Source organism: Oenanthe melanoleuca, chromosome 6, assembly GCF_029582105.1.
Source record: "Oenanthe melanoleuca isolate GR-GAL-2019-014 chromosome 6, OMel1.0, whole genome shotgun sequence".
Taxonomy (NCBI): Eukaryota; Metazoa; Chordata; class Aves; order Passeriformes; family Muscicapidae; genus Oenanthe; species Oenanthe melanoleuca.
In genome coordinates, this window is record NC_079340.1 from 28,984,027 (window position 1) to 29,010,328 (window position 26,302).

General features: G+C 35.6%; 1 protein-coding gene across 1 annotated transcript in view; it reads right to left on the bottom strand.

The window, feature by feature from the left end:
* Positions 1 to 843: 843 nt before the first annotated feature.
* RAB11FIP2 (RAB11 family interacting protein 2) overlaps positions 844 to 26,302 on the bottom strand; it is a 32,260-nt gene continuing 6,801 nt past the window's right edge. The window contains exons 2-5 of the mRNA XM_056494364.1: positions 21,324 to 21,763; positions 20,179 to 20,638; positions 9,076 to 9,121; positions 844 to 5,446 (exon numbers count right to left, since the gene is read on the bottom strand). Of these exons, the coding sequence (XP_056350339.1) occupies positions 5,213 to 5,446; positions 9,076 to 9,121; positions 20,179 to 20,638; positions 21,324 to 21,763 (1,180 nt within the window). The 3' untranslated portion in view covers positions 844 to 5,212. The remainder of the gene's footprint in view (positions 5,447 to 9,075; positions 9,122 to 20,178; positions 20,639 to 21,323; positions 21,764 to 26,302) is intronic.

Genomic DNA, 26,302 nt, shown 5'->3' on the forward strand with positions numbered 1-26,302 from the left:
AAAATCTGGGATGACACAGCTGATGGAATCTGCAGAACAACACAAGTGGAAGTTCATGAGCTGCTCACAAACTGGCTGTGATTTCCCATAACCACCACATTTCATGGACACCTCTAAGAGAAAAACCCTTTCTAGGTCCATAATATATTGACAAAGGACCTGCTCACAGAGCAAATGAACTGTGAGGGAAGGAAGCACATCCCTGTGGAATTCAAAGCCCCAAGAAACAGTGGAAGATTCACAATGTTCTTCTCCCAAACCAGGACTGTTTTCCATACTTCTTCACCATCCAGAAAACCTGCTGCTGTCAGGGGACAGACTTTGCTGCTTTGCTGCTTCATGGAAGAGGAGAAAAACTTGTGGGAGCAGTGAAAAAAACACTTCTGGGTGATGGGGGAGGATGCTCCAGTTTTCTGTCATTCTGGCTGGGTTTTTACTCTGTCAAGTACTAAGAGACATATGTGCCAGGTTTTCCATATCAGAATTCGCACAGTATTTGTTCCTCTTGCTAAATGCTGCTCTGGCCTGCAGTGCCAAAGATCTCCTGGTAATACTTACACAGCCATGGCATCAGAGAAATAGTGCATTTAAAGGGACTGCAGATACCATACTAAAAAACCAATACAGATTAGGACATTTAAGAATACACCATTTTTTCACTAATTCTAAGTTTTGGACACTATTGAAGAGATTCCCCTTAATGGCTACCCTGCAAACATCTGGGATATTCATTTAGAGCTGTCCCTAAGGAAATACTCCTCTCTGAGGTCTGAGAGCCTTAACACCATGGAGTTTAGGAGTCACATGCTTTGCATACACAGATTAATGTCACAATTCAAGAAATACTGCAGTAGTGCATTGCGGTGCTTTATTAGTGTTAGACATGCAATATTTATTTAATGAACAGAAATTAAAATATTAAGATAACATTTTAATCAAATTAAAGGATCTGAAGTTGCAATAATGGAACAAAAATAAAGGTTTTTCATGCATTCTACGTTTATAGTTCTCACAAGTGCATATAGTTATGACTCTGTACCATTATTAAATGTAGAAAAACTACCATTGATTGCACAAGACAAAATAAACCCTTAAGTTATAAGTAATGTTCCTATCTTTTACAGACTTCCTATATAACCTGGATCTTCAGCTTTCTATAATACACTGTAATACAAGACATCTGGAAGATTCTAAGATGAATAGGAATGGCTCGACCACTTGTAACATACAGTGGCTTCTTCAATGGAGATAAAAATTATAAAAGATAAAGCAAATGCCCACCATGCTTCAGGAGACTGTGACCTTTTCAACAGAAACAAATCTCAAACCCCTTCATGAACAGATTAAAGTGCTACCTATTGCATATTAAATACTTCCAGTGACTGTATTGAAATTTTTAAGTTATAAATCCCTGAAAATAGGGTTTCCTTCCAAAAGTGCTGACAGACCCTTAAATCTAGCATCATGAACACAGCAGTGCTATAATCCTTCAGCAAGTACTTCAAAGAAGGGGAAGTTAGTCAGCATGCTCTGAAGTCACCATTGTAAAAGCCCAGCTTATGCCTCTATCATATCTACAACAGCAATGGTACAGAAAGAGCAGAAAAGCATCAGCTCACTTTACATACTTGATGTAGGACAATAATCTTTCTTTAAAGCTGGAAGCATAAACAAACCCCCAGTGCAGCAGTAAACACATTAAGACAGCAGCTCTGTTTGTTTTAAGATGCATCTAAGAAAGGGCATCCTGTACAGAAAGAAATGCAGGCTAGTATCTAATGAGCATGATTTTCATCAGGTCCCCAAATCATGAAACCTTTCTAAATACAAGGCAACATTTCCACAGCTGGAAAATTACAAATAGTTCAGAGCCAACAGCAATAAATGCAGTTATAATCTAGGGAGAATGCTACATTCATTAGGAGGTGGAAAACCAAGCTAAATGTAAAATACAGCAGCAAGAGGTAACATATATAAATATTAAACATCCTTCTTGAATGGCAGAAAGTTTACATTTCTGAGTTACAACATTAAAGTATGGCCTTCATATTTGTCCTTTTAAAGTAAGCAAAATACATGGCTGAGGTGTTTCAAAGGATAATTTCAAAATATAGTGCATGCATGGAGAACTCTTATACTAATCTATGACAGAAAATATCAAAATAATATGGAGATGTTCAAAGTTTTCTCCCTATATTTTGAAGGGCAAGAAAGACTGACCATAAGTGGCAAGTTTTTATAGGTTTAAAATGATCTGCAAGAAAGGCTACAATTTTATCCTATGGGAAAAACAGAAGTTCCTTTGTTTTCAACATATAAATTACTCTGTATGAAAACTTTTCATTTGAAAGCTGCATAGTTCAAAAGATACATGTGGGGTGAAGATGCTTTTTAAAAATAATCACAGAATCCAGAGAAATGCTGAAATTTTCTTTCTAAGCAGAAAGTGATGTGTATGTAATCTGTCAATAATTGCTCCAGAAGTAGCCTGTATTTTCACCTATCAACTCTATAAAAATATCTTCATAATTGTTAATGTCCCATTCTGCCTCTCAGTAACTTTACCTCTTCCTAAATTGCATTTGTTGTTCTCCCCTTTTTCTTGACAAATTGTTAGAAACAAAAGGTGCTTTTAATTCATTTAAAGATCAGATAAAGACTAGATAACACATTCAAAGCTTCACTAAATTTCTTCACTAATGCACAAAAATTGATCTTTTCGCTACCTTTAATCTGCTTATCGTTCTTGGTATGCAAATATGTCAAATGATCTGCTTTTAGTCAATTATGCAGTTTGATATTCTACATTTACATTCTAAAAGAAGTGATTTCAGAGGTGCTAAATATAGTAGAGTTTCATTTTAATAATTGTAAGTTGGCTTGCATGTGAGAAGTCATTGGAGCACGTTCTCTGGTTAGTGCAGTTGTTAATCCTCACTGGTGTGGATGATTTCAGCACTGTGGATACTAGAGCTGGTCTCATACCAGTTAGCTGAAAATAAGTGTGGAATTCAAAACAATTGCAGAACATTTCCCCATCAACAACATGAGAAAACCACTGCCTTCAGCCAAGCATTTCAAAATGTTTAAGAACTTTTATGGAAATACTGAGTAACTGAAATACATCTTGGTGTATTTAGAAAATGAAAATCTAATTGAGTGTAAACCCCAAATTCCAACAGCAAACGTACCATGAACTAGTACATAACCTTTGGCACTTTGAATATATTATAACAAATTTACAGTCATGGAGATTTAAGTGGGTCAAAAGAACATTCACGTGGTTTCTGAGGTACCAAACTTGATACATCCTTAGGCTGACAAAAGAGAGACTGCCTGGTGTGGGATGGATTTCTGCACCACAAAATACAGATGCAGAGCTCTACAGCTGGGCAGGGCTGGGATCTCTCAGGATCCATCCAGGCATAGGGAGCCACACTAAGGGATCCCACTGGTGGGTTGGGAACTCTGGCTGCACACATTTTAGGGACAGCCCTAAATGGGGTTGGGAGGTAGTTGCTAAATAAAAGAATATAATAAAGGAGAAAAAGCCAAAAATAAGTAAGTGAAATCTGAGAATATTTGTACAAAGAAGTTTTTTTGTAACTACAATAATTCTGTGCTGTCCTACAATACTAATGATGTCAAAAGCAGTCAGAGAAAACTTTTCTCAACCCTTCCACATAGAAGTATTCAAGATACTACAAATTTCTGGAGTTTTAAAAATGAAAATACATTAAAATCTTTTACAACAATTAAAAAAATAAAAGGAATTTAATTCCAAGCTTCTTTGGTCACCTCAGCAGCAGCCATGTCCCGGTGTTGTAAAAAAACCCAACAGATCAGGTGCAGAAAGAAAGGAAAAGAAAGTTATCTTAAATCCAAATCTGAAATTTTCTCTGTACATGTTTTAAATAACATTTTACTGTCTCACAGCAACAGAAAATCCAAGTAAGACTCTCATTAAGGAAATTAAAATTAAAATCTATCAATCTTAACATTTTGAGGATTATCCTACAGTATTCTCCCATTACACCTTCATCAATATATTTTTCCAATTAATTGAATAACAGATACCTTTTTCATACATCATTTTACAAACAATTATTAAATGATCAGGAAGATATTTACTACATTCTTCTTTCATTTGCCTCAATGCAAACTGACTTTTAGAACTATTTACATGGAATACAGACATTTTTAATGAAAAGCCTAAGTACTCTATATGTGTTTAAGCAATATGACCTACTTCTAAAGACATATACTTTGTTGTTATAAGATTTAAAATGTTAAGACACATATATAATGTAAAACTCAACCTTAAATTGATTTATTGTGTCTATTTAAGTCAGCCTCTCCATTACTGCTACATTTTCATCGTAGTAGACTTGGATTGAACAAAAGTATTCATTTCTTTATTCCATACTTGAGTTCTCCAGTTGCACCTCTGACTCTGTGAACACTGTTCAAAGTACCTTTAACACATAAAAAGGCATGCAGTAACTTCATACCAAAATATCCTCAAAACAACCTTATGCCATGAGCTCACTACCAAAATTCACTCATTACACACAAAATTCAGCATTTAAGTGTAAAATAACTGGTTCCAGCATGTGCCATGACAGAAATGGCACAGGGATTTTTTTACATTGTTATAAAAAAGCACATTGTATAGAATACAGCATTTACTCTGCAAGGACTGTGCATCACTGTTTTCCTCTCATATGTGCAGAACTACATTCCATTGCAACCACCCACACTTAGGTTTAGTAGAGTACTACACTGGATTGAAAACAGTGGTCTTGATGGCATGCTGTAAAAAAAGAATACCAATAATCATTCAAGATAACATTCATAACAGCACAGGCCTCCCAGCTGAAATTGCGACATGGTGAACACTAAGCTATTATATAAACTGCATGGACATATTTAATATGTATTATTAACTCTATTTTAAGTATTCTGTACCTAATGTGTTTTCAAAAAGAAAAAAAAAGTTACCTTGGTAACCTAACAGAAAACAACTTTTGGCAGCCCCTGCTAGTGTTTGGATTAAAAAAAAAAAATAAAGGAAAACAACCCATGTCATTGTCTCTCCTCTCCATTTTCCTGGAATTTCTTCAGACAAAAGGAATGAAGAGAAGTCAGACTATTAAGGTGTGATCTCCTTCACTAATGTATTCAGCAGAAAGTACCCTCAAGTAGCACAGTGTCAGCTTTTGGAAAATTTGCCAGCTTTGCGAGAAGGTTCGTATGGCACTCTGAGAATGCTGGGGGTTTCCTCCATCACTCGGACCAGCAGATTGTCAATGTAATCCTCAAGCTCACGAATGTGGGTGTCCTTCTTCTTGAGCTGCTCCTTGTGTTTCACCAGCTCCTGCAGAACCTCCTCGTAAGTGAGGTTTCGGTATCCTGCAGTGGCATCGAAAGGATTTCCTTCCTGCAGCTAAGTGCAGAAAAACACCAGATTTTATTAAGCAGTTCAGTATTCCCAGAAAATTGATTGTTACTGCTTTTTATGTTTCTCATGTGTATCTTTTGATACAAAATATTTCAGCAACACCTCAGTTTGCTGCAGTGCTTTTCCCTCCAACACCCCCGCTGGAGAAGACAACTGGAGATGGGTTGTCCAGTTGGATGAATATTTCCCACTCTGTCATCTCAGAAAAAAAATCTTCTCAGTGAGGTGGACACACAGTCAGTGTGTCAGAGTTAGTGACCATATGAGCAGTGATCACAACTGCTGGCAAGTCCATTTTGGGAAACCAGCCACCTTAATTACATAACAAGAGAAGAGCCTTGAGAATTCAACTCCTACTGTAACTTCTCTGAGTCTTTGCCTCTGGAGAGCATCACAGCAAAGCATTTACTCAGCTCTAAATGACATCAGCCCTCATCTGTCTTTCATATTCATATTTTTAGTCATCAGTGGTTCTCCAGGCCTTGGCTTCTGAATCACATCATAAAACTTTCAATTTTAAATTGCAGGTGAATGTAAAAGGTTGCATCTTACTTGCACCAGAGCACTTAAGGCAGAAATAAATGTGTACTTGTAAAAGACGTTGCTTGCTTTAAAGCAGGAAAGGCCCAGAATTAGGCAGTGGGGAAAACAGAATTACTTCTGTAATGATTTCTGATGACTCAGTAAATGCAGGTATAAACAGAGATGGACAAATTAGTCATCTTAAGAAGGACAACATGTGATCCAAAAGACTGTAAACTTGCATATATTATTTTGAGTTGGTTTATAAAAGTATCAGCACTGTTAGACATGTTAAGCAATATGCTTCATCTCATTCAGAAATGAAAGCATTTAGAAGATATGGAACCCAAAAAATCCTGCACTTCTAACAGGGCACACAGGATAGCTTTTATTTACAGTAGAAGCATGTCATTAAAATTATAAAGCTTGCACAGCTAAGAAGCACACCACATAATAGTCATACTCATTCCTTTTCCATGCCCCATTCTGTTCTTTCCATACAGCTCCATATTTGCACATTGGCACATGTCGACCCATTAAAATATGCAGCTGGCCAAAGTTTTCAAAGGAACCTAATTAAAAGTGATGGTGCCCTGCAAATAGGCTGAAGTGTGACAGATCAGCCTCTCTCCATCAATTATACTCCACCAGTAGCTCTCAAAAATATGTGCTTTTAAGGGTTTCTCTCTGCACTTGAGACATTTAATGTCACATTTATGAACACATATTCAGTGTTTTAAATGTACCAATTTAAGGGATTGTAAGTAATCAGAAACTCCCACTTCATTAAAATGGCTAACCTGATGAAACTTATAAATTGGTTAGTAATCGATTTTCAGCAAGTATAGAAGAGAAAATAACTTCATTTGTGATCATATTTTTAGCACCTTTTTTTTCTACAACAAGGAAGTAAAACTTTCTCTTTATTAAACTTTTGTACACACTGGAGAAAATACCATTAACACTTATATGTCTGAAATAGAGGTTTTGCCTAATTTTCTGATTTGTCAAAGGAACAGGAATTAAGGTGCAATGATGACTTTAGTTATACAATCAAGTTTACTGGGAAACTGTGTGCAATATATATGCTTTAAAGACATTTTATCATACACATGCTCTGTATACATCTTGGAGGGGATAACCTATCACATTAATTATGCAAGAAAATTCTAGCTGAAATATGTTGGTATTTGGAAAATTCATATTGTTAAAACTAAGAAGATTTAGTATGTTCAGCTTGAGTCAGTAGGTGATATTTAAATGTATTAGGAACACTTATTTCTTAATACTATCACTTATATTATCACTTATTTCAAAAAGAGATACCAGAGTTTTAATGCATGAAAATAATCTTATAATGAATTATAAAGAATGAATTAAAAAGATTCTAAACAAGCCATGCAAAGAATGATTGTCTCAGCTACAAAAGCCTGTTGAGGTACACACTGCCAGCCAGAGGAAACAACATTAGATAAAATGAAGGCCTGGCAATCCCTGATCATCTCCTCATTGTTCTAATGAGGAATTCTGCTCTGGGAATATCATCTAAGCTACTTTCACATCTTTTGTCCTACTTACTTCATCTTCCTTTCAGTTCTTAATTAGGCCTTAAAGAGCTCATGCTGCCCTTTCAACTGGCTACTGCTCCCATTTAAAAATTGCTTTCAGAGACAGGTGTTGGCATCAGAGGAGAAGACATACAAACATAATTACTAAATAATATGCACAAGGAAGAAATATAATAACTTGGTGAGGGCTAATATTACAGAATCTAATAATAAATTACTTCAAACACCCTAGAAAGCAATCCTGAATATTTAAAAGAAATTCAAATGGTTTCATTCAAAACTATGGTTGAGATAGAGTTTCTTCCCCACCTAATTTGTATTTTGCATTAAATGAGCACCACCTCATAATCCTACAACTGACATTTAGGTTGGCTGGTGTTCCAAAAGAAAAATCATCAAGGACTTCTTTTATCACCTTTAAATCCTTTAAATAAAACAATTCACAGTCTTATATCTTAAAAGAATTAAACCAATGCTTTTACTAGCAATAAATTACATGATTTGCAGCAGTACATTTGCAAGCACATAGAAACTGTAATTATGGTTACTTTACAGACAATGGCTGCTAAGTTAAATCAATTTTTTGATGTCTCTTTTTGTCAGAGATTAAGTAACTGCCTGGTAGAATTCAGTTTACTATCTGATCAAAGGCAGCCTTCAAATACTGTGACATCTCCCACCAGCTACTTACATTATAAAAACTTGGGCATTTACAATAACATCAAATGTTATTACAAATCATTTACATAAACCAGCAGAAAACAAACAGTACAAAGTCATATTTGCTTGTGAAACTTGTTTTCTATATATTTTAGAGATTGAAAACAAACCCACTTTTAAAGATGTCATCTATTCACAGAACAAATTCTAGTAAGACCACATTTTCCTTCAAACAAAGACAATCAGATTGCTCAGGCAATCTGTGGATTATTTTTTTGTCTTTTCTTAGTACACACAAATTCTCAGTACTTTTAGAAACAAGAACATTTGAATAATACTTCTAGTATTTTTATTTTTTAGTGTTTTCATCCGTTCATTTGTTATGCGTATTATTAATTCTACGATATATCAGGTCATAATTTCAATTTTGATTTGCCTTCTGAAGACTGTCCCCAAGTCTCTGACTATAGTGATGGTAAACTCCTGTCTAGTCAATTAATACATCACAGCTTAATGCACAGTTCCTTCACATGATCATTACTTCTCTAGAGTCATCTAAACCACTCCCAAAAATTCAGGTTTTGGGTTTTTTTTACTTTTTGTGCAAATAACTAAATATTTCCTTCTTCATCTTATCACAGCTAAACTCCATACTGAGTGCAAAACTTTTCTTTATTTCCAAATTTACATTAAGCCTGTGCTTTTCTATTTAGGTTTTCTGGATATGTTAAAATAAAAAAACAAGCAAACAAACCAACCAACATTTCCATATAAGAGGCTAAAAAAGAAAAAAGCTTATAAGCTTATACAAGCACCAATTAGTTGGCATTTACTAATGGCTTTCCATAACATTTCATAACTCACCGTTTTTTTCCTGAGATCCTCAGAGGCAGAAGGATTCACATTAAAACTGTGGAGGATAAACCACACCAAACAAATATTAGCAGTGCAAACTTATTTGACCAAACATCTGCTAGAATACAGTACTGAATTAGACACACAGCTTCAAAGTATTTAATATGGTTTATTTTCTTGATTTGTTCAACTTAAGAAAATATTAGAAATTAAAGGAAATTTTAATACATTCTTTGTTCACAATTTTTCGTATTTTTTGTATTCTTTTTGTCATAAAATTTGAATAACTAATTAAGAAACACAAGAAAGGCTATCATGGATTTGGTTTCCTTATCACTTCTCTGATCTCTAGACTTAGTTTGAGCTTTTAAGCATGGAGTGCTACTTTAAATGAAATATCCTATAAACAGGTCCATGGGATGAGATTGATAAAAACCAACAACCAAACCCTACAAACTAACACGTATTCCCAGCTTTCATGGCAGCTCCTAGAGGACAAAGTTCCTCCAGAAATTCCAGTGCAATCACCAGCTTAGGGCAAAAAAGCCATCTTCTGTCAGCTACATTTATTTTGTACTTAAAATTGAGTAAATAATCTATTATTTTATAAACCTAGTGATTATTGTGCATATTCAGAAAGCAAAGCTCTTTCATAATGTTGCTGATACTGGTAAAAACAGACACTGTCTAAATGTCAGGCTTGAGAAACTGTCCACTCAGGCTGCTGTAATTATTAGCAAGTATCTTCAGAAATCAGTGATGCTGTGTTCTTATGTGCTTGCTACAGCAAGTTTGGAGAGAAAACATTCTCTGAAAATGTGTTCAGAATCTGGATATAGCTCACAAATATTATTTACTGGGTAGCCCTACAGCAGACACATTCTTTCACATCACAGAATAGGTTTTCTTAGACTGCATGTAGTGGCTTTGAGGGTGATGTGTGACTGAGACCTACAAAAATATATGTATTTTTTTCAATTTTAAAGATTTTTTTTTTTTATATTAGGGAACATATATTTTATTACTGTTTGCCACTCTGTTATCTGAATTTACAAGCCACATATTTGTAAAAGCGGAAGGGCAAAAATTTACGAATAAAAATATGTAAAATATAAATGATGATGTTTTTCTGTAATTTTTTTTTTTTTGTTTTAAAATTTCTTTTTTTTTTTGTTTTGTTGTGGGTTTTTTTTGGTTTTTTTTTTGTTTTTTTTTTTTTTTTTTTTTTGTTGTTGTTGTTGTTTTAGTCTGTACATAATTTTTAATATTCAAACAGGCACACAGAAGCCCTGTAAACCATCTGAGGGTATTTGACAGAGACTGGAATAGAGGAACAGTGTCAACCAGAAAGCCAGAGGTGCCTGAGGAAGCAAGCCTGGCTAATTCCCACTCCACCTGTTTGTAACAGTGATCCCCAGCAGCCTGCCCCAGTTTGCTGGAGACCCCTTTTGAATGGGGGCCCTTTTCCATGGGGTATTGTCAGCCCAGCCAAAGGCAGGGTCCCTCCCTCCCTGCCTCCTTTCAGCCTCCCAAGGATGTGTCAAACACATGATGAACTCGCTCCATTCATGGCTGCCTTCCCTGATCCCAGCACAAAAAAAATGAGTTAACTGAACTGGATCGAATTAGCTTGGTGAAAACCAAGAATGTCTCTATTTAACGAAGTGTGGCGTTAATTTGGGATATCTTTCTTTTGGGACTGTTTCCTCATGTTAGACAAGATATAGAATAATACAGCCTGACTGCTCAACTGGGTGACTTTCTGAAAGGTTAAAAAAGCAGGATCTTTCACTGCCTTGAATGACTTTATAGTTTCTGTGAAATAAGTTCTGGGGCTCTTTTTTGTAGTGGCAGTTTAAAATGAAAGCAGCAGCTCTGACTATGAGAAGCTGGATTGCAAAATTAGAAGTATAAATCACTGGCAATGTGGACTAGTTGTTTGGGTTTTTTTAAGCAGTAAAAACCTGCAATCGTTTCTGTAAAATTGTGAACATCATAACTGTAATTATAAAAGAGAACATCTGTGTATTTTGCAAGAAGAAATTTGAATACACTTGCAAAAAAAAAAAAAAAAAAAAAAAAAAAAAAGAAAAAGAAAAGCTATTAAAATATTCCCCAATAAAAATCCAAATGCTATGAAGATTCTTATACTTTAAGGAGATCTGTAGAAAATATACTGCTTCTCGAGGAAGAAACAGGTGCTGAGGTTGCATATAATAACATTTTTCTAAATCAGTGTCTGCTAAGTAAGGTGGGAGCTTGTCAGCCTTGCTGAGCCCTGCAAGTTCCCTGCCAGTGCTGCCAGCCCGAGGTGAGTGTGAGCAGATGCAGACTGCCACCACTGCACCCCTATTTCACTGTCTGAGGAGCAGGCAACACCTCAAAAGAAAATACTAGAAAATTATGAATGCAAATAGTTGGTGGATTTGTCTGTTCAGTGTATTGAAATTCACAACAGCATTTATTTTTAAATTTAAATTTCATCACAATAATAAACCCTCTCACTTTATTCCTGGCAATAATTCTATAAAACAGGCCTCTAGGACTGCAGCCCACACTGTACAAGCAACACAAGCTTCCTTTGAGCAGCCATTCTCCTGACTTCCCAAAAGCATTCTGAACTCATTGATCAAAACAAGTATAAAAAATAACATTGTTTTCTCCTGTGCTACTGTCACAGTTCACAGTGATAGTATTAGTTACAATCCAGCCTATGGGTTTTTTTCAGGGTCAGATAAACTGGCAGGGAACTCCTGCTAGAGAAGTTCACATGTTCACAGCTTGGGGGAAATGTATCTTCTTGGATTTTTGCAGGGATTTTTTGAGTGAGACTTACTGTAAACAAAACTGGCACTGAGGGATTCTCTAATTTTTGTTTATTAATTATGCCCAAACTAAATTTGATCAGTTTAAAAGTAAAAAAAGACATTTATTTTCTAACAAATTGACTTTTCATGTGCCTTATGTGCTTCCAGGTGATGTCTCATACTGATTTTGGACAGTTTGTCTCTCACAAGTAATAAACTCTCATTCTCTCACATCACCTTCAAGACAGGAGCTACTAAAAGGGAGGTAAATCCTACCAGCACAGATTAAAAATCAGCTGCAGTAGGATCATGGAAGTGACACTGAGACACCCAACGTGCACATCACCCTTCTGTGGGTAGAACAGACTTCTTCACTCCAGCACAATTAATCCTGTCCCCCATTTTACCCATCTGGAAATTTAATTATTGTCTCTGACAGTTACTTTATATAACAGACATTTTTACCAGATTAAATCATATCCATTATTTTATTGTTCCATAGTATTTTACAGCTTTGGATAAAACTTTCTTTTTACATTTTTTCTTAAATAGTTTGTTTGAATTTCTGGGGTTTTATTAGCTTAGATTTCAATTTTAGCTCATCTGAGAGAAGAACCCTCTTCTATTGTCCTGCTCCTGAGGGGAGAAAGTGATGAGAATAAAAATAGTATAAACTAATAATGGAGACAAATATACTACAGTGCTGAGTCTTTAGAGTGGTTTGGGTTACTATTTCATATTCATAGCAAGTATATTATTTTGTACTTTATTTTCTCTATTGAAAAATATTTCATTAGAACGACATGAAACTTTTTTTTTAATAACACTTTTTTTTTTCTTTAAATGGCAATTAAACACTTTCATTGCCTGTTGATAATTTACAGTTTGTATAGGAAGAATACAGTGGAATTGAGTTCAGGATGTGCCACAAGCTCAAGTTTATGACTGCATCTTACAATTTTGTCTATTGAAGTTTAATGGTAGTTAAAAATTCAAACATCAGGTCTAGTGGCTGCTTAAATACTTAGCTTCTCAATGTCTAGAGATTAAAACAATCTTTATAAAATCTTTCCTATAACTGATTTAAACATTTTAGTGCCATTTAGTCTGGCAACATAATGAATGGGAATCAGACTCCTAAATTATGCTCCATGGAAAGAGTATTTTCTTAAGGAGCAAAAGCTTTTCACTTATCTTTTACTATTCTTATTAGTTACATGATAGTAGTGTATACTATTAGAAATTAAAATTAGGATATTTACATTAATCATTACTATTCAAAGTATGAAAATTTATGTTAACTTAACATTCTGTAAAATATCCATTATACCAATGAGCTAAGTGTGAGCTTTCAGTTTCTTTCCTTTAATATGGAATGTCTGCATACAGGTAATTAGCAAAGCTCTGCCATATTCATTTTTCATTAGAGTTGAAATTCCTACCCTACTTCTTCATCTTGGACTGATTCTTACTACAATACTTATGCATTTTTCTTTGGATTCTCACAACGTATATCAAAATTTTGAAATATTAGGATGCCATTCAGGTTATTACTATTGCATTACGAAAAAAAAAAAAACAAAGAAATTAATAAAATCAGATATAGTTAATGAAATTCAGAAACTTAGCCTTCCATAGAATACTGTCAGCCTGCTGTGCCTGGCACTGCAGAGCTCACTTTATATTCTGAGAAGCAATGACTGTAGTGTCTGGCAGCCAAACAAGTACAGAATAAGCATATTACCATTTATTTTGCAATTAGATTCTGAGCAGCATCACTTAAGACACTTCACTGCATAAATTGCTCTGCTGTCAAGCCATGCTCTGTGCCCTTTTGGAGCTTGGGTAACCCCAGGGGGACGCAAAGAGAGGATCAGGTTTTGTGGCTATCACTGCCTTTGCTTGATTAGTTACAATTTTAAGTACATAAATATTTCTCCTTTTACTAGGAGTTGTGCTATAGCAAAAAAGTTGGTTTTTTTTTCTCAAGAGACCACTAAAGAACTGTTAGGCTAAAACTTGTGCTAGCATCTCCACTGGAAGACCCTATTATTAGAAATCTCTAAGTAAACAACAAACAAACAAACAAATCAAACAACCTAAAATTAAATTTTACACTGAAACTTACAAATCCATTTCTGCATTATTAAAAGACTAGAACTAATCCTTAGTTCTTATAATGAAACATTGTGCACAAAAGCACATTGCTTTTACAGAGTTTCTGCATTTATTAATAAAGAAACAATAGAACAAATTATTCTTTTTAAAAATGAAATAGAACAGGCAGTGCATTTTCCCTTGGGAAAGATAAAATGCCTCATGCATCCTCTCAAAAAAGATTTCATATGCCCTAATGTGCACCAAGAGACACTGAAAGCTTGAAAAAATCTTGTCATGCAGCCAGCAGGATGAACTTTCCTAACAGTATTCCTAAAACAGTCAACTAATTAGGAGTGACTGATTGCTGGTGAGGAGTCTGCAAAAGTCAAGATTAATACCAAGTACTTCTACAATATCCCTCCAAGAATTGACTGTTCCACCCCACTTTAGTCATGTCCCAAATGCTGTGACCATTGCTTTGAATGAGCTTTGCAAAAGATTTCATTATTCTCTTATCACATGCACTGATCTTTTAAATCAGATGATAACAGTCCTAGCAGAACAGACTAAGACTCTCTGCATGACTTCTGATTGTTTTGTAATTTTTCTTTACCTCTCATGTACCAGAAATTTATTTTATCTTGTAGAAATAATGTCCCCCTGACAGCTTTAACACCCTGAATTAACAAATATTAACAGTCTAGAGTACAATTAAAGCACTCTCATAGTCCCTCAATATTCTACCTAGACTGTAGACCGCAGTTGACTAAAGTCTAGTCAAATTTCAGTAGAGAACTGGAAAAAAATTATTCATTTCAAGAAAAGTAATGCAGAAGTACACTGTTCTTAAAATAAGACATGCTAACACTGACAAAGGAAACAAAATTCTGAAAATACCATAGTTCATCTGATGTCATTTTTTTACTAACTGAGAAATAAATGCGCTAAAATGTCTTAACAGACCTTATTGCTTTAGCAAGCACAGCAATATCTGGAGAGCAACATTTCTGGAAAAGGCATGTGAAAAGTAGAAAGAGTGAATTGCATTGTACACTGGATTTCCTATTTGGCAGAGAAACACACAGCCACTACAATCCGCTGCTCTCATCAGGCAACTTTTGGGGTTCATTCCAATGGAGCTGCTGCCAGTAACTCTGCAAGACTGAAACCATTTAGCAGTGACTTTGATTATGTCGAAGTTATTGCACTAATAACTCACCCTCAGTGTGATTTGGGATAACAGGTTTTACTTTACAACTTCAGCTGACTCGAGACAGGCACCTGCTCTACTGCCACAGCTCATGTGACAAGCAGGAACCCAGAGGAGCCAGGATGTTGCAAAAGCTTCTTTAACCACCTGGCCATCACACATTCAGAACATTAATGTTTGCTGAAATACAGCAGACATCAGCTGCTCTTCAGACTTAACAATTTAAAATGATCCAAACACATTGTTATCAAAAGCCTCCTGTTTTCATGGCACCTGACTTGTTTTTTAACAAATCTAAAAATGACCATATCAAAATGCAGGGACATTGCTTATTTCAAACATTGCTTCCATTATGAAAAACAAAACTGCAGTCTCTGATTTGTGACATTGAGGAGACAGGCAGGTCTAACAGCCACATGTGATGAAAGTGGGAGAGAGGCTGAAGAAAATCACCACATTAAGAAATTACAAGCAGAAAGATGCAAAAGAGTTGAAGGATTTGGTTTGTGCTGTTTTGAGTTGGAAATTTGAAAAACTGCTGAAGCAGTAAGAGAATACAGAAAAAAAATTAAAGTAATATTTTAATAATTTATGCTCCAATTCACCAGTGACTACTATTATAAATATGAGCATTATTCATAATTGTTACAGGGAATCCCCATAAGACACAAGTTTCTTTATACTCCACTGTTCCATCTCCCACGATGCTTAGAATGTAACATACTTATGGCCAAAACTTGAGATAAAGTGTAATCTCTATGTAGACACAAGCTATATCTTCTTTTCTCTGAAATATAACAATAGTTAGGTCAAGGAAATGCTACTTTAGAAGGGTTTTTAAATGCCTCTCTCTATTCATGTATACATATGTGTGTGTATACACAGACACAGACATTATTCCTGTATATATATATATATATATATATATATATATATAATATTTAGTATTATTTACCAATCCAGTTTCCTGGATCTGGAATTTGATCTGACTAGTAACAACCTGTCAGCTTTAAATATTGGACTATTTGTCTCCCCGTGTCCAGTGCCTAAGATCTTGTTAATTACCTAAATTCCCTTTCTGTAGGTCTTGTTAATTACCCGTCTCCTGTCTCAGAGGACCTTGTTAATAACTTGTACAATCTCTCTAAAAAGGTCCTAATAACACATTAAAATTAAAGATGCTTTTCTTTTAGCACTTGTCAAGTGGTGTAAATTGAGAAATTTTCACATCAGTTTATTAGCCTGTAGTGTAGTGTCATGTATTTTCCTAAACAAAAACAATTTCAGAAAAATGAAGCTTTGGTTATGGCACAAAACTATCTTTGTTTTCCAGGAGCACCCTCAGTTTCTTTAACTGTGTTCAACACAAAAGCCACGTGGCTTCTGACTGCAAATTAACCTCCTGAGAGCCATGACAATAGCAGTAATTGTATGAATGAGTGCAATTTAAGGCAATGTTAGGTAAAAGTTTCAAAACAGAGCATTGAAAAGTACAAAATCAGAAGTATTATTGGTAAATACTGGCTAAGAGCACTAGACATTGCTTTCTTAAAAATTTTTCATTGGCTGTATGATGCAAAACCTCTGGAACTAACAGATTTTATAGTGTTTGCAAAACTAGCATTTTTTGTTTCACTATGAGACTCCTGCATTTTTAAATTGTCATGGAATCAGCTTACATATCACCACTATGCCTGCAAGAGAAAATGGAACCCCCAATCTTAACACTTATGTAACACTGAAATCATATTTATAAAAACATTTTTAAAATACTCATTTATCCACTCAGCATTTGCAGGAGATAAAGTATCATCCCTATTTTACAGATTTAGCCAAAGCCAGGGAACAAGTCTGCCAGATCAGAGATTAACAGAAATTAGGGGTCCACATTTTGTGATTTCCTGTCTATAAATATGATACGCAAACCAAATTGGTTTTGTTTTGCTTTTCCAAAATACTTCTAAAACCTTCCTGAAACATAAATAATAGCTATAAAATAAATAATAATTTTCAAATAATCCTGGCATACTTGCTTTTGGAAAAAAAAAAATCCTACAAGTGTTGCTGAATCACTTCTATAATTTTTGGATCAGCAGCTGAGCAACACGTGGAAGATGTACTTATTTTCATTCATTTAATTAGTCAGTAAGAGTAATTAGTGACAGAGCATGCAGACAGCCAGCTAAGCACTCAAGGACTCAGCAGCTCACCCAGCTGATGCTATGAGCTGCTGTTCTCCACATTGTTACTGCTCAGTCAACATTACCAACCACAATTAATTAGGATGGACTCAAGCCCGACCCAAAGTTCACCAAAGTCACTGAAAAGCCTCCCACTAAGGTTACAGATGTGGCTTCCTCTGCCCTGAGAACGTGACATTCCCACTACAAACATGAAGGAGCTGGGTTTGGTTGATTTTTTTGAGGGCTGGGAAAGAGGGCTGCTATGGGTTGGGTTTTTTCCCTTCCACTCTGCTCTGTGTCCAGGCTGGTCCCACAGACTGGATGTTTTATGGCTACAATGTGCTCCTGGAATACATCCCCCAGCAGGATTGCATCAGACAGGAATCCAGCTCAGGATGTTCCATCACCCAAACCAAGGCTTAGCTAAGTGGGGTTAAGTGGGAGATCCACCAGCAAAACACCTGATCCACAAAGAACACTGATTTTGGACACACCTTAATAAAAAATATACTGGTTTACTAGCAGAAATGGGATTCATCCAAAAGAACTTTACAGCATGTTGAGTAAACAAGAAACAACCCAAAGCCTAAATTTCCAGTCTATGCCTCCTGCATACTGGATTTGTTACCCAGCCTCATTTATTTTGTGCCCATATATTCATAAAAATTCTTTCTTCAGCATTAATGGTTCAAAAAATTAAAAATGGATTCCATTTGAGAAATCCTCCACAGATAAAAGGTAAACTTAAACTGTAAACTTATTAAATATGCACATTTTGTATTAGTTTCTACTTCAAAAGAAAATAATTGTATAAGATACATTTGAATGTAAACTAAGTCTAAAAGGTTTGCATGGAACATCATAATGGAACATATAAAAATCAAGAGCTTCTAACTAAACTTATTGCATGCCAGATATTATACCATAGTAGCTGTCTCACAAAAAAAGGTCAGAATGTTTATTATTTTTGGCTTTTTGAAAATAAAATAATATCTATTTGTCTTATCAAAAGTTTATGTTTACATAAAAGTCAAGATCTAGCAAAAGGACTCTCATACAAAGACAGAAACAGATGACTAGAGTCCTTCTGAATGGGCACTGTGATGAGCTTTTTAATCACAAAACAAAGAAAAAAAGTCCATCATGATTACCATTAAGTTTTATATTTATCAAGATTCCGCTGCATTCAAGAACTTCAAAAGATTTCACTACTTATATCTAGCATCTGCCTGAATACAGTGTTTCATTTTACAAAAATTTAAATGCTATGCAATTTTAACTGTTATTTGAATTATTTATCTTTAAAGGAGCTTATTGAAATGGAAGTTTAACTTCTGACAAACCAAGCTAACAATCTAACCTTACATTAGTCCAGAGAAATAATTCATTAAGTAAAAAATATTCTAAGATTGTCTATAAACATGCTATTTAAGACAGTAGGAACTGATTGGACTCAAAGAAGGCACTAAAAAGATAATTTGTTGAGGTAGGATGAGCTTCTAGCAACAAATTCTTTTCCACAGCAGTTTCCAAAGTCACATCCACGATTAGTTTTGTTAAGAAAATGATTCTAAGTTTAAATCAGGAGTGCATGGATTCTAACCCATGAAAAAAACTGAGCTGAGACACAATGAGATCCCTCTGTTCTAAGAGAACAAGATAACAAAAAACTTTTTTTTTTTTTTTTAAAAGAAACTACTCTTGTGTCATTAATTAAGAAATAATTACACAGGAAAAGGTGAATTTTTAGAACCATGTTTTCCATTTAAAATAGTGATTGATTTTACAGCCTTTAGATTCCAGTTTGAAGCATTTTAATTTCAAATGCATTTTCTACCAAATTGAAGTCATTACATAGAAATGAATCATTACCTTGAAAAAGCAAGGACTGCTAATTTCTGGCATTTATACATATTTTAAAAAAGCAAAGGAATGAAAGTTAATTAACTTCTTAAACATTTATCTATTGTGAACAGTATATGTGGGTGGCAGTGTACATAAATAAATATATATATATTTATACATGTATAAAGAGAGACAGCCTATCTTTCTCACTAGCAAACAAAACCCAGGAAGAAAACTAACTGTGGGTTACAATTTTTCTTAAGGAAAACAAGAAAAAGCATTGATAGACAAACAAAGATTAAAATGGATTATTTAAATCAAAGTTCCTTATCAGCCCTGGAACTTAATTCATTCTGCTCAAGACAGAAACTGCTGCCTTGTGCAACAATTTCAATACATAGAACTCAGCAAAGCTGCAGCAAGCCAAATGAATTCAGGTGAGATAAGAGTTCATGTGGGTGCTCCCATTTAGAAACAGAATGTTCTTTAATTCTTTAACATATACAACCTAAATACTCTGGGTTTTTTTTTTTCTTTCCCAAATAATGACATCCACAGGATTTCTTTTCACTACTCCCATTTCCACCATTCTTAGTTATTCAGGTTCCTCTACCCCTTACACTTGAAACCTTTCCCTCTCAGAACCTGACTTAGGGCAATGTAATAAATTGGCAATGAACATTCAGTTAAAGCAGAAGACTTCAGGTAGAGCCCATTCTGAAGCACAAACAAGGTCTTCCACAAACACAAGAACCCATGAACCTTCACAGCACATATTAGTAATAAAAAAGTCACTTCAAAACAAAGTAGGAAACGATCAAATTATGTAAAAAGTTCTTAACATACTTAGAAACAGACAAGCACTGATACAAACGTGTATAAAGCACAAAGATGTGTTCCCCAACATTTCACATTTCCATTTATATAACATGTTCAAGATATCAGATTGAAAAGAGCAAAAACCTACCTTGAAGATGGCAACATGCTTGTAGGCTTGAAGTTTGCCACGAACGGATTAGTCGACTCATAATCAAAACTCTCCTGACGAGCTTCCCCAAATGCACCCGGTGATTTCAAGTCAGTAGAACTCTCTGATCCCCCATTGCTAAGTTTATCTGACCTCTTGCTATCTTTTTTCCCAGTCACTCTTTCAAAAAGACTAACTTTCTCTTTTTTCTCCTTTTTAATTTCTTTTCTGATCTCGCCAGGTTTGGAAAACAGACTTATGTTTTGATCCCACGTTGCTGGGCCTTCTTCAAATGGATTCTTCTGTCTTGGCAGTGTAGCAAATTTTTGGGGCAACGAAGCACTCACATTAAATGGGTCATTTTGTGCTTCAAGTGAAGTTTCATCAACTGTGCTGTCAAGTTGGCTCATTTTGGAAGTATCAACACTTAATGTCCTTCTGTGTGGAGATTTTAGACTCCCTGCAAACAATCTGTCATTAGTATATTATCAATGAGACACTATTACAGCTTATGACATGCAGAAAACCCATTTTAGCTTAGATCTAGAAGCTTTGCAATCGAGCCTCAGTTCAGATCACTGGTGAGCAACTAAGCTATTAAAAAGAAATTAACAGCTGTGGCCTTGATTTCATGTTTCAGAAATGTTTACAGATAGGCACCACAGGAAATTTTTGTTTCTTGCATGAAAATGAAGTTCTGCAGAGAAGACAGCTATGACTGGTGTGCCATTACAGAAAGAGACAATAGCATATTGCTGTATAATAACTTTGAGCAATGAAAAGTATTTTCAGTTCTTTGTATAAATCAGGTTTAAAATTTGCTGACAGTTTTTGACTTCTTAATTAGACTTATTTCTCACAAGATGCTATTTTGCCTAGAGTCCCCTCTGGAATACAATATACTCTCAGATGAGGAAATAATAAGAGAAAATGCTAGATTATCATAAATCATGAGCAACATAAGTTACTTCTTACGCTCAGAAACAGCAATTATGAGTTACCAGCAATTAAAGAAAGCGTAAAAAATAGTAAAGCAATATCTCTTAACATTTTGGCCTTGTAAGTGCTTCATAAACTAAAGTAACAGATTCTGAATGCCCTAAGAGCAGTGAGGTGTAGCTGTAATGGTCATGAGTTATACTTACCCCCTTCATCCACCGAACCAAAGGACTCCAGCTGACGCCTGAAGAGGTGGGTGTAGCCAGTGCTGGATTTCATTTTCTCTGAGGAGACGTGCGCTCCTGTTAGATCTGACATGGAGTGAGCTGAAGACAGCCGCTGAGGTCCCAAGAGGAAAGGTTTTTTTGGTTTTGATTTCATTTGCACTTCACCACTAGACAGCTCTAGATTTGCATCAGGTATGTGAGTGCTTGGGATGATTGCAGAGGATGTGTCTGAAAACGTCCCATCGTTTTTCCGACCCTTCATTTTGTCTTTTAGTTTAGCAAACGGGGATTTGGTTTTGTCCTTCATTGACAAATCAAACATACTTGCTGTCATGTTATTCCTCATAAACTGAATATTGACATTTATTTCTCCTCTGTCTTTAGTTCTCTTCCCTTGTCTGGATTCTAGGGGAAACCACCTTAAAGGAGAAAGAGAGCAAATTAAGTTGTGTTTTCTGAAGACTATCATTACACTCTGGTTAGCTGGTTAATGCATCTGGCTAGAACAATTTAAAGTGTGAAAACCCAAATCCTATATCAAAGATTCAACCACTCCTGTACTGAAAAACTTCTTCATTTATATTTGTTTTCAAAGAGAAAAGTTAATAACTAAGCAAGGAAGCTCTTTACAGTGCTCACCTGTATCAAAATCAACTCTGGAAGCTGACCAAACATCATCAACATTTAGGGCTTCCATCTTTTTATGAAGGAGACTTTGTACTTAATTATAAATACAGATACATTTTCTTTTCTTTTTTTTTTAATATTTTTCAAGTGTCCTTTATTTAGTAGTGATGTATATTAATGTATTCTATGTGGCAACTACTTGACCTTTTCTCTTTGAATTTTGCTCAGGTTTACACACTAGCAAACATTTTCCCCTCTTTCCTTCCTTTGAAGCACTGGTTAAGATTTATGACACTTGCAGAAACGCTGGCTAAGAAATATTTGAGAGCCCTGAACAGTCAGCTACCATTACAATTCTGCAATTGCCTCCCCTCTGGATGCTGACAGTAACTCCACAAGCACAACTGTGAGCACGTAGGTGTCCAACAGCATCCTCTCTTTTGCAGGTCACCAGCAGGATTAACTTCAGAAATATTTCCTTTGGAACCATGACATAAATCCCCACTCCTTGAGAAGAGATCAAAGGTGTGATCATCTGCTTCAAAAAGCCAAGTGTGCTTCTTTGCCAGGTCCAGCAAAAGCTTTATCATTATCCAAGTGTCTTATCCATTCCCTATTGTGCTCCATTGTCCCAAGGAAGCATCTGCAGAATTATGGCTCAATCTTCCCTCCACAGCTTCACCTACATGAATGACCAACACACAATCCCTTCTCCACAACCATCACCAAGAGCCTTTCCGTATTTCAGAAGGTCACAAGGGCATATTTTAGATCCACCAGCTGCAAGGAAGTGTCAGGAGAAATCCTTGCACTCATACAACAGTGTATCACCACCAGTAACTTTTGAATTGGAGAGACTAAGAAATTAAACTGCTTATTAACAGAGATACAGTATTCAATCCTGCCAAATATATAAAAAAAAGGTCAGAAAAGGAGAACAATAGCCCTCAATTTGTTTTCAGATCTCATAAACATATTTTAAAGGTGACAGCTGTGATCAAATTTTCAGGCATAGATTACATGTTTTGAGTTGAGAAAATACTTCCAAAAGTGACACACTAAAGACATGACAAAAGGATAAAGAATATTCAGATCAGTAGACCTAGAAGCTCAAACCAACAGAAGGATAATTAAATCTTTATAAAATAAGCTTTTCTTCTGTTGTGAGGTAACTTCATTTATATACTTTAAATGAAATACAAAACCAGGAATATGTGTCTGAAGAAGATGGATCATTTTTCCTTTTAGTTAATATTGCTTCACTTCTTTGGTAACTGATTCCAGAAACACTTTAAGTCATCTATAGAGCTGTTACAGAAAACAAAAACAGAACCAAAAGTCAATTGCCTTTGTGCTATACAATATTGCAGAAACTTGAAGATAAGATAGCCTACTTTCATTAAAACTCTTCTTTAAAAGAAAATACAATCACATATTCCCTTAAAAAATATAAACAGTACACCACCATAATGAGAAAGCCTTGCTTAGACAACTCCTGTGCAGATTAAAAAACCCAAACAAAAATCATCCCAGACCTGAAAAAGTCCTCCCATGGCTCCTCAGCCACACTAAACACACACACCAGCACAAATCAGGCTTATGAGTATTTTAAGAAACAAAGGAGGCAGAAAGGACTTCACTTTCTGACATTCAAATGTAATGGCTCAGCCTACGCTGTAACACTTTTCCCCCTCTCCTCACAGGGTTCAAACATTAATACTCTCTATCTCTGACAAACCTGGTGAATTTTTCTGTTTCTGCTTCTGAATGATCAAAACCTTAAATTCATCCTCAACACTTGTTTTAGAACAAGAAGACATAAATTCATAAGCTTTTGCTATGGGGAAGAACATCTTCTATTTTAAAAATTCATTTAACTCAATTATTGGCATTCTTATCACTCAATCAACAACGCTGTGTCATTGCCAGCACTCACCTGCTAAGGGCAAATGCCATGTACTATTTTGACATTTACCTCTTCCTAAAGAGGAGCCCACAACTAATAATATGCCTTCAGAGCTTCTACATTTCTTTTCAAAGTATATCTTGAAGAACTTGACATTAAAAGTAAGTTCAGCTGGGAAAACAAACTCTCCGTTCCCTAGGAAGACAACAGAAAGTCCTGCTGGAACCAGGTTCAACACTGCTACTGATTCCAACAGAATTTAATCATAAACTCTTTTACTCCAGCAAAATTCCTCTGGTCTTCAGTGGAATTTCTATTTGAATAATGATTGCTGGATCAAATCTTTGTATGAAAGACAGATATTTAATTTTCATAGGCATTTCAAGGAGGTTTCTTTGTTACCTTGGAGAGTTTATCTTGTTTTACTTATAATGAAGGTTCCATATGCTTCAGCTCATAACAGGACAATATGAGAAGCAGACTAAAATCATGATTTTCTTCAAAATTCAAAGGCAACTAATTACTTTTTTAAACAGATGAGAACAAATGCAGGCAATGCATTTATGTGGAGCTGCACGTGAAGGAGCAACTAAGTCTGTAAATGTTTCTTATTAGAATCTGTTTCGACAACACATGGGCGTGAGCAGCAAATAGAAAAAACAGCTCTATACAGGAGAGAAAAAAGAATGGGGAAATGAAGTCCACTGTTTTCAGATAACAACATTTGGGTCCTAAAACACCAAATTCCACTATACTACTGCCAATTTAAAAAATTGAAATGCATTATAAAAGCCAATAAAACTTGCTATTTTGGTTTTGTTTACAGTACTTTTAGCCACAATAAATGCTCCATTTGTCAAGCTGCCATGAGCTTATTCTATAGAAAGCCTGTGCAAAGTAGGAAAATAGCCAATAACATACATGAACAAAACAGGGTGGCTTTTATGAGAGCAGATGCCCTTTTACTTAATAACCAAATATTACATCCAGTCTTGCAGACAGTCTTTATTTAAACAGACCTTGTACAAAGTCTGGCAAATTTTTCCAACTTCAAAGGAAGCCCTATTGCCTTTGGAATCACATTCATTCTTCTTGCTCTCACCTTCAAATGTTCTGTAGGGCAATGTCATCCATACAACCTCTAATTTTGCCTTTTTCCCTATGGCTTCCAGAACAACCCTTGCTTCCTGCTCTCATCTGTTTTTCAGTGTGCTAATGGGCTTTGCCTGTCTTGCACAGTTTCTGTTAATTTATGCTTTTAACTATTCTATAAATTGCCACTCTGCATGAATGTGCAAAGAGAAGCTCAATGTGCAAGGCTAAGAAGGAAAAATCCTGCTGACCAGGCAGCCCTGAAAAGCTAAACCCCTACGTGAAGCAGCATGGCCACTTTCTACCCATGACAAAATTAATTGATTTTGGCCACACCTACAATTAGGGGTGGAAAAAACAAACTCTCCTAACTTGTGCAGTCTCACCAATAATGAACCTTTCACCTTGGAGAAGAGACAGGAAGGGTGAAGGGGAAAACTGAAATAAGCTACTATAGATGAGCATGTTACAAGACCCTGGCCTGTCTATTCCATTTAAATAGCTAGTGATCCACCAATCTTTCAGCTGTTTTTTTTTCCTCCCCTTTTCTTCTTGCCCTCCAAATCTGCCAAAGAATGTGACTCTTCCAAGTCTAATCCCTCTCTCTCCTCTGAAGAAGCATCACTCAGCCTGTTCTGCTCACCATGTATCAGTGAGCAGGATGGGCTGACAGCATGGGTAAGAAAAAGCACTACCTAATTTTAATTACATTTTAATTATATGCTTTGACAGCCTCCAAAAACACTAGGTAACTTATCTACCAATTTCAACAGGAATTAAGTGTCCCAGCCAGGACACTCATCCTGTGCATGATGGATGATCTCCCGACTCTGTCTTCTGGACAGTGCCAAAGATGGAAAGTATTGAAGGAATTTTCCCATTTTCTGCTTCTCAAATACACCACTCTGCCTTTACCAGTAATTATCTGTTGAGCTGATCTAGTTTTAGTTTGCTGAAAAACCCAAAGTATTTTGCAGATTTTTTATTTCAATTCACAAATTACTGAAGAAATTCTGCAAAAAAGCCACATAATCACCACAGCATCTGCCAAGGGTTCTGTCCTTCATTTTACAGGCAAAAATCAGCTTCATGATCTGCTACACATCAATGAGAATTTTCTATACAGGCAGATACTTCTAAACTTACCCCTATAAAAGACCATCAGAATCTCAGTGATAGATCATATCCATCAGCTGTCACAAAATCCAAGCTGATGACTCCTGTAAAGCTGGATACACTGAAGAAACTTGCTTCACAAAAGCTCACTAACATAAATGGCCACAGCTAATTGATAAAAAACAACATCCAAAGCCCAGAACTATCTGACATTTTC